Here is a 9,720-nt window from a genome sequence, read left to right as displayed (position 1 = left end):
TCTTGCTCAGGCTGGTTTCGAACTCCTGAGCTCAAAAATCCGCCCACCTCGGCCTCCCAGAGTGCTAGGATTACAGGCGTGAGCCACCGCGCCCGGCCAGAAGTTTGTTTTTAGACTTAACTTTTCTTAGAAGAAAATTAAAGTTCAATCATGCTTTAAAAAAAAAAATCCCCAAACAAATCAATGTTGTAAACATTGAAGGAGGAACACCCCTTTTGCTAGTCATCTTTATGTTTTTCTTACTTCTGTTTCCCACCCCCTTCTTTCTCACTTGAGCTTGTTAAAGCAGGTTTGGCATTAGCACTCTTTGGAGGAAGCCAGAAATATGCAGATGACAAAAACAGAATTCCAATTCGAGGAGACCCACACATCCTTGTTGTTGGAGATCCAGGCTTAGGAAAGAGTCAGATGCTACAGGTAGAAACTCAGTCTTTAATATTTGGCCTTTCGCTTATTAAATGGATGAATAATTCACAAGTGGATTTTCTTAAAACTTGTATATTTGTGTTCCAAAGGATATAGTTTGGTGATATAAGTGAATTGGGGTTTGTGTGAATAATATGTAACTTGTATCTGACCGTATTTTTAAATTGAGCCACTCTCCTGCTACTTTTTTTTTGAGTTTGATTCCTCATCATCAGACTGCTAGTCTTTATTGTTGTGACATGACTTCACCTATGAACAGAACAGTTTAAAGAAGTAATGGTGACCCATTCTTTCTTCATACAAGTATGTGAACTCTGTATTGGGCTTTAAGAACAGCCTGGTAAAGGTATGAGATCTGTCCATATACACCTCCACTAAGTCAAGGGAACTTCTGTGACCAGTCAGTTTTTGTTCCCAAAGAAGATTCTGCTTCTGCCAATTAGAGCCTGGTGGTTTTCCTCTCCTGGGTTTATGCTGCTTGTCAGAATGCTATGGTTTCCTCAGAGTGATACCTGGTGAGCCAGCCATAATGTCCTTTCTAGGACTGCCCATGAGCCCCCTCTCCCCACTTAGTGCAGAAAACGTGACCAGACCAGGAGCTTTCCGGCCCTTTGGCAAATTGTAGTCCTGTGGCTGCTGGATCTTTGTCCCAGGATTGGGAACCCTGGCTGTATATCAGAATCCCCTTTGGAGCTCTTTGAAAATACTATGGCCTGCCCCAAGCAAATGGAATTAAGAGTCTCCAAGTTAAGATCCTAGTGTCTGTACATGATAACCCTCCACAGATGACTCTGATGTGTGGCTAGGATTGGGGACTGCTTTGATTTTGTCATTACATGATAAACCCATTACCCTTCATGTCTGAGTCATCCTTTATTCCCTGTGGTTGGCTGTTAAACCAGTCATCCTTTTAATTCCTAATCTGACATTTCATCTATGTTGGGTTCCTTTTGGCTAACTGGGCCTACTTTTAAAAAATAAATTCTATTCCAAGCCTGACAACTGAGACACAGAGTACCCAGCTGTAGGTGAAACAAAGTTCATAATAAAGATGAAAACAGGGTACTTAGCCAGAACATGCAGGGAAAGGCATGTGTGGGGATCTGGATTATTACAGCTTTCTCTTCTGTCTTTTGAAGGGGTGTGTGTGTGTGTGTGTGTGTGTGTGTGTGTGTGTTTGGGAAACTTTGGAATTAATGTATTATACATGAAATCCTGGTATAATCCCTACAGTATCTGATCATCTTTACAAATCTTATAATTTAATTTATACATGTTGCTTACAGTATATAAAACTTCCTTTTTTTTTTCCTTTTTCTTTTTTTGTTATTTAAGTAATGCCTATTGGCAAATAATGGTTCCAAAATACAGCTAATGGTACCGAAAGGTTTTAATACCAAAGGATTATATTGGCAGTTTTTCTTATTTTTCAAACCTGGAGTAATACCTTTAAAACCCTTGGCCCAATTTAAAAATAGAAGCTGTAATATTAGTGGAAATTAAACATTCCAAACACTAGAGGGTATTGCATGTAAGCCCCACTAAGCAGGGTTTTTAAAAATTAGACTAACACTAGCATCTATGAGCCATCACCTTGTATTTTTAATCATATTTTCCTCTGGCCATTTAGTAAACCATCACACTGTCAGAAAATTGTAAGGTTTCTCAGAAAGACTAATAAATAGGGAGTTATAAGTAACAAATATGATAGTGTTTCTTGAGCCAGCATCATAGGGTCACTGGAGGTGTGCACTGCATAAGTCCAGAGTATGCCACTGACATAGACAGCAGGGTGAATGCTGTGCCCTGGAATTTGGCAGTGCACAGCCATACACAGTGGCTTTACAATGGGCACTTATGTGCCAGGTTACATGCCTTGCATACGTTAATTCCATTTATCCCTCAGGGCAGTACTGCGGTAAAACATAAGGAAGCTGAGGCTCAGAGAAGTCTGAGCCACACTGCTGGTCCACAGAGCCATGCTTTTAACTCTTGTGCTATTTACTTTTCTGACCTGCCATAGCTCATCTGCTCATAAGGTGAGCGTGTATTGAACCATTCTATTACCTGATATTTAAAGAAGCATTGGGGACTTTGAAATTAAAATTGGTGCTCATGTTTTTGCTATTTGAACTTGAAAATGAAACATACAATGGAATTGTGTTCAATATTTATGTGACCAGACTCACGTCAGACTGCCTGGGTTTGATTGAATCCTGGCTTCTCAGCTTTATAGCTGCGTAGTTCCTCATTTACTCTTCATAGGCCTTGGTTTCTACATCAGTAAACAAGGATATAATAATACCTTCCTCTTGTGGTGGTGGTGAACATTGTACAGTAGAGCTCTTAGAAGAATACCTGGCATATAGCTAACCTTTGTAAACAATTACTGTTAACAATTATTTCCCTTTTACTTTATATGACTGTCTTAAACTTTTTGTTTCCTTAGGCAGTATGCAATGTTGCTCCACGGGGTGTGTACGTTTGTGGTAATACCACAACCACCTCTGGTCTGACTGTAACTCTTTCAAAAGATAGTTGCTGTGGAGATTTTGCTTTGGAAGCTGGTGCCCTAGTACTTGGTGATCAAGGTGAGAGACCAAAGGAAATAATCAGTAATGCTGGGGCTTTTTTTTTTTTTTTTTAAGCCTTTTCCTTTTCAATTAATTTCTTTACATTCAGTTCAAAAGACATTTAGACAGCACAGTCCTAACCAGTGAGTTTACAATGAACGTCAGAGACAATAATTGGAAATGCAGTACTATCGTTTTTATTTATACTACGGAATTGAAACTGGTACTTAGTATTATTCATTTTCAGAATCTTATAACAGATATAATCATATGTAAAAATGAATCAAGTAAAATATGTGTAGCTCCCTACACTTCCCATTTCATTACTACCCATCATGTTTGTGATCATTTGTTTTAACTCTTATTTTGAAGCTTTACAGTAAGCTCCCTGCAAGATGTGATTTAGATGTCTTGTTGACTGCTATGTTGCCATTGCTTAGTATGTAGGTTCACAGTAAACACTTGTTGAATGTATTACCATAACTTAGCTCCGAATGGTTGTAGGTACCTTGGGACTGAAAAAAAGGTGGATGCCATCATTTGCTCATAGAAGACTTGCAATAACAGATTGGAGCTGTTACTTTAGAAAGAATTAATAGTTTTGCTATATTTTAACCCACCTCATTGGTTATTTTTTTTTTTTCAGGATTTGCGTGAGAGTTTATAAGAAATCTAGTTGTAGGGCTCAGCAAGAATCTCCTTGGGATTTGCTAGCTGAGTTTCACTTTGTGATGCCTTAACCTTACTGGAGAAATGTGTTCCTATGCATGTGTCAGGTAGTGCCCAGATTCCAGTCCAATTAGGGTCATTCATTCCTTTCAGTTTGCCAGTGATTTCCACATTTCTAAACCCCGTACCTGTCAACCACATTTAACACAGTTGATCATTCCCCTTCCTTGAAATACTTGAAACTCTCCTTGGTTTCAGGGCCACTACCTTCTTCTGGGTTTCTTCTTACTTCACTCACTGTTCCTTCTCAGTCTTTACTGTTTTGTCATCTCCTCAGCCACTTACCTGTTGGTACTTCAAGTGCTTAGTTCTTGGACCTTTTGTCCTAGGTCTGTACTTACCTTCTTGGTGATATTATATAGTTTCATGGCTTTAGAGGACCCAAAAATGGAACCAGAAGTAGATTCTGAGATATAAGAAAAGCTGCTTGAAATAAACAAGACTAATCAGCATTTATTTTCTACATACACCTCTGAGCTAGCAAGGCTTACTTAAGTATAGAGTAGATGTAGAGCAGTTTAACCACAGCATAACCCTCCAGAAGGGCCCCCCTCATTGCTAAACTAATTGGTATGGGGAGCAGGGAGGACAAATATTACAAGGTAATGGTAGAGGGTCTCCAATAACTTGTGGATTCAACATAACATCCCTGGCACATGCTAATGCCTTCAGTCAGTAGTGGCGCTTTGTATTATGTTTTCAAAGGTTACGTGATTTCCCTGCAAGTATACAGTCAATACCTGGGATTGCTGAGAACGGCACTCAGCACTCGAGTCTTCTGACTTCAGGCCCCATGCTTTTCCTCCCTAATCATGCTGTCCTGCTGCTTCCAAAAGACCTAGCTCAGACAGCACCTTGCTCTTGAAACGTCTTCAGATTTCCCTTCCTCTTTTAGTTCCCTCCCACCCCAGAAAACTCATAGATGTTATGCGTATCTCTTATAGTTTTTGAAATATACTTCTTGAATGTATGTGTATATATATATATATATATCTTATCTCACCTGTTTGAATTTAAGTCCTTAAGCATTTTGAGGGTCACTCTTGGCTCTTCTTAATATTCATAACCCTCACAACATAGTGCCTTGCCTATGAAAAATGCTGAAGGAATAAATATTACCTAAAACTTAGTTAAGTAAGACAAGTGTATTATTTGCTGCAAAACAAGCAGCAATTCTCCATTGTATGACATTTTATAAATTTAACTTCTAGAGACAAAAGGAAATAATTTTTTATTGTGGAATAGTTTCTGTCCTGTAAAATTTGGAACTTGACCAAAGGAAACTTGTTTTTGTCTGTATTATTCTCTTGCGGTTGTAGGTATTTGTGGAATAGATGAATTTGATAAGATGGGGAATCAGCATCAAGCCTTGTTAGAAGCCATGGAACAGCAAAGTATTAGTCTTGCTAAGGCTGGCGTGGTTTGCAGCCTTCCTGCAAGAACTTCCATTATTGCTGCTGCAAATCCAGTAGGAGGACACTATAATAAAGCCAAAACAGTTTCTGAGAATTTAAAGTAAGTCCCCTCAAATATTTGTACTTTTAAGATATTGAATCAATAAGGAAAAGATAACTGAAGACATAAATGGATAGTTCACAGAAGTTATAAGTGTCCAACAAATGTACAAAAATGTGGTTAAACACTGCAAATTAAAACAATGAAATACCATTGAGATTTACAAGATTGGCAAACATTTTAAATATTCGTAATCAATAGCAAAGGAGTGGGGAAATTGGTTCTCACAATTTTGAAGGAGAAGTTGGTGTGTTTATCATAATTTTAAATGTACATTCCATGTGTTCCAGCCATTCTACTTTTAGAAATCCTGCTCACAGAAATAGTCACACAAGCACACAAAGATATGTTTACATTGTGGGTATTGCTTATCACTGCCAAAAATTAGAAACAACTTAAAACTATGGTAAAACTGTACAGTGGAAAGAAAGTAGCAATTATGAGAATGAAAGTGAGTTTGTATTCTGATATCTGTGCTTTACTATTACATGAGGAGAGCACGTTATATACGTTATGTAAAATAATCGTATTTTTTTTTACAATGTTTTTATCTGAGTGCTTTCTCTTCTAATTCATTTTGCACAGGTTGGACAAATGTATGGAAAGGAAAAAATAATTTTAAGCAATGCAAAAGTGAGAACCTTAAATCTGGTGGGGGGAAAAAACTAATTTCCTAATGTTTACTAATTTATACATTTATAGAAATAGTCTTTGAAGCACAGTAAAATATGGAATTGTACTTGGAGATTTGGGGGTATTTCTGTACCACCACCACCACCATAAAAGTCAATCCATTAGTTACAAAGTGCTATATTGGAAAGATCAGAAAGGTCTGTTAACAAAAAGCTGGGGCACTTGGATTCTGGTTTTTAGTGGTATCTTAAACCTACTTTGGGACCTTGGTCAAATTCTTTAATCACCAGAATTTCATTTGCCTCTCAGAGGAGTTACCTGGATTGGTGGGTTCAGAGAAGATAACTAAATATAACACAGCATTTTTATTATAATGACTAATAGACATGTAGATGCCCTTTTTAAAAAAAGTGGGCTTTTTTGTTTCTAAATGGGACATATGTACTTTGAGAGACTCAATGTTTTGGTCAGACAAAAGGTCAGAAAAGATTAAGAACTACCCAACTAGATAACCTTTGATATGTCATGTAGCATTATTGTCAGTTAGTGATAATAGAGCATAAAGAAGAATTCAGTGGTTTTGATTATGTGAGAAAGGCCACGCCCTCAACCTGCCTAGAGGAAGTATTAGTACATAAAATTCTTGTGCACATATTAAAGGGGTTGGAGTGGGTGGATAGATTGAATCTAAAAAGCTATTTGCTTATTTCTTTAACCAAAAGCTTGATTTTTTTTTAAAGTTTCACATGGAACTTTAGTGGTAAACAAGCAAGTAAACAATTTTCTAGTTTTTCTGTTTGTTTTGATTCCAATCATTGTTTCTTCTTTCTTTCATGCTTCTTAGAATGGGGAGTGCCCTACTCTCCAGATTTGATTTGGTCTTTATCCTGTTAGACACCCCAAATGAGCATCATGATCACTTACTCTCTGAACATGTGATTGCAATAAGAGCTGGAAAGCAAAGAACTGTTAGCAGTGCTACGGTAGCTCGTATGAATAGTCAAGACTCAAATACTTCTATACTTGAAGTGGTTTCTGAGAAACCGTTATCAGAAAGGCTAAAGGTATCAGTGTTTCTTTTCCTTAATCATTTAGTTTTGTTCTTTTTTGAATGTCAGAGTTCAGTATGTGGCTTATGGTAGAACAGTAGCATATGAACTTTCACAGCAAAAATTTTTTTTTTTTTTTTTTTTGAGACAAGAGTCTCATTCTCTTGCCTGAGCTAGAGTGCCATGGCGTCAGCCTAGCTCACAGCAATCTCAAACTCCTGGGCTCAAGTGATCCTCCTGCCTCAGCCTCCTGGGTAGCTGGAACTATAGGCACGCGCCACCGTGCCCAGCTAATTTTTTCTATTTTTAGTTGTTTGACTAATTTTTTCCTATTTATAGTAGAGACGGGGTCTCGCTCTTGCTCAGGCTGGTCTCGAACTCCTGAGCTCAAGCAATCCTCCCGCCTCCGCATCCCAGAGTGCTAGGATTACAGGCATGAGCCACTGTGCCCGGCCCACACCAAAATTTTTTATAATATGATTGTAGAGTTTATGTAAACTTCATTTGAAATAATTTAAGTCAGTTAGAACAAGAGCTACAACTCCAATGTTATATTTATTTGGAGAGTCTTTTAGAATTTTATATTCATCTAAACAAGTAATTTTAGCAGAAAGACTTTATTTGCTACTTATCCTTGAACTCTTGAGCCTTTTTATCATGCCTCAGGTGGTTCCTGGAGAAACAATAGATCCCATTCCCCACCAGTTGCTGAGAAAGTACATTGGCTATGCTCGACAGTATGTCTACCCAAGACTATCCACAGAAGCAGCACAAGTTCTTCAAGATTTTTACCTGGAGCTCCGGAAACAGAGTCAACGGTTAAATAGCTCACCAATCACCACAAGGCAGCTAGAATCTTTGATTCGTCTGACAGAGGTTTGTTTATTTCTCCATTCATAATTTTTTGGCTTAAAGAAGTGGATAGGGTGCAGTATGATTTCTCTTGAACAATTTTATGCATAATTGACTCAGATTTTCTTCCCACTGAGAGAAATTAGAAATTGGTAGATAAAAGTTTTTAAAAGATATGGTTGTATCTGTAACATGTCAAAATGTAACTATTTCTTTCTAGGCCCAGGACCAATTACTTACTATGCAACTTTTTTTTCCTTTTAATGACTCTTGGAAACTCCTAGAGTACCTAAAGAATGATTATGTTAAGTAGGATTCTAGGATTTCAAGTTGAATTTTTGGGAACATAGAATGTATCAAATATCTTGAGTATTTGATTTGATTACATGGCAGATCCATAATGATAGTGCCTGTGTTTCTAATAGCAATAACTATTTCCAGTTGTGGAATACTAAGAGAAATCTGGCAGTTAAAATTAGCTGGAACAGAGTTTGGCCTTTTTGCTCCTAAAATCTGATTCACTACTCGTTGTTATTTCAACAAATGATTTCCTGAAAGTAAAAGGCAGGGGAAAAACCAAGTGTATTTCATAATCAAATATTCTAAAATAAACATTCTCAGAAAGATTTGTTAATAGGTAAAAATGAGTTTTATCTGTATTTGAAATGAGTTATTTGCATACTCAAGTTTTCAAAGAATTTTTGTTATTTGTATAAATGTGTAAGGAGTACATGTGTAGTTTTGTTACATGGATATATCGCGTAGTGGTGAAGTCTGGGCTTTGAGTGTAGCCACCACCTGAATATTGTGCTTTGTATCCATTAAGTAATTTCTTATCCTTTACCCTGCTCCCACCCTTCTGAGTTTCCAGTGTCTATCATTCCACTTTCTATGTCCATGCATACACATAATTTAGCTCCCACTTATAAGTGAGAACGTGGTATTTCACTTCCTGTTTCTGAGTTGTTACACTTAAGATAATGGCCTCCGATTCCATCCATGCTACTGCAAAAGACATGATTTCATTTTTTTCATGGATGAATAGTATTCTATTGTGTGTGTGTGTGTGTGTGTGTGTGTGTGTGTGTGTGTATACACACCACATTTTCTTTATCCAGTCATCCGTTGATTTAATCAGACATTTAAGCTGATTCCATATCTTTGTTGTTGTGAATAGTGCTGTGATAACAAAGAATTTTTTTTATATTCTGACTTTTGATATTACAAACTCCCTTCTCCCCAAAGTTAGTTTTTGTATAAAATGAATAAATGAAATACAGCTTAGACATACCATACCTGCTCAGATGGTAAATGTATTTGTCTTGTCTTTTGTTATCTGAAAATAGTTGTTTTCTTTCAAAGGCACGAGCAAGGTTGGAATTGAGAGAGGAAGCAACCAAAGAAGATGCTGAGGATATAGTTGAAATTATGAAATATAGGTAAGATTAAAATTGTATATGCTGTTTTAAATTAAATACCAGTTATCTTCCCATCTCAAATTATATATTAGGCCAAGCAAAATTACTTTTATTTAGCCCATTGAATCACTTATTTTTCTCTGAACAAAATGTACCTTCTTGCTTTAAAGTATTTCTGTGTAAATAATTGTTACATTAAACAAATTTTTTTGAGTGGGTAATACGTTCACATAATTCTAAAATTATAAAATCATCGTGAGATTTTGAGAAGGCTTGCTCCCATCCTGTTTATCACCCACTCTTTCCCTCCACCTACGTACCCATTACTTTTCCATAAATAGCATACTATTTATACTGTTTTGTACCATTTTTGAATTTAACAATATATGCAGAGATCTTTCCTTAGTAGGATATAGAGATTTCCTTTTTTTACAGCTACATAGTTTTCTATTGTGTAGATACACTATAGTATATTTAATCAGTCCCCTATTATTAGATACATGAATATTTTCCATTTTTTTGCTA

The 9,720-nt window shown here is 36.8% G+C and overlaps 1 protein-coding gene across 2 annotated transcripts in view; it reads left to right on the top strand.

The window, feature by feature from the left end:
- Positions 1-9,720, top strand: part of MCM8 (minichromosome maintenance complex component 8) — a 33,675-nt gene that overhangs the window by 17,733 nt on the left and 6,222 nt on the right. For both annotated transcript variants that reach the window (XM_012639258.1, XM_012639257.1), the window contains 6 exons: positions 223-417; positions 2,876-3,017; positions 5,048-5,243; positions 6,721-6,940; positions 7,592-7,801; positions 9,140-9,216. In XM_012639258.1, coding sequence (XP_012494712.1) covers positions 223-417; positions 2,876-3,017; positions 5,048-5,243; positions 6,721-6,940; positions 7,592-7,801; positions 9,140-9,216 — 1,040 coding nt within the window. The remainder of the gene's footprint in view (positions 1-222; positions 418-2,875; positions 3,018-5,047; positions 5,244-6,720; positions 6,941-7,591; positions 7,802-9,139; positions 9,217-9,720) is intronic.

Source organism: Propithecus coquereli, unplaced genomic scaffold (assembly GCF_000956105.1).
Source record: "Propithecus coquereli isolate 6110/MARCELLA unplaced genomic scaffold, Pcoq_1.0 Scaffold139, whole genome shotgun sequence".
NCBI lineage: Eukaryota > Metazoa > Chordata > Mammalia > Primates > Indriidae > Propithecus > Propithecus coquereli.
Note: the sequence above shows the minus strand (reverse complement) of the source record. Positions and strands in the feature narration are given on the sequence as shown.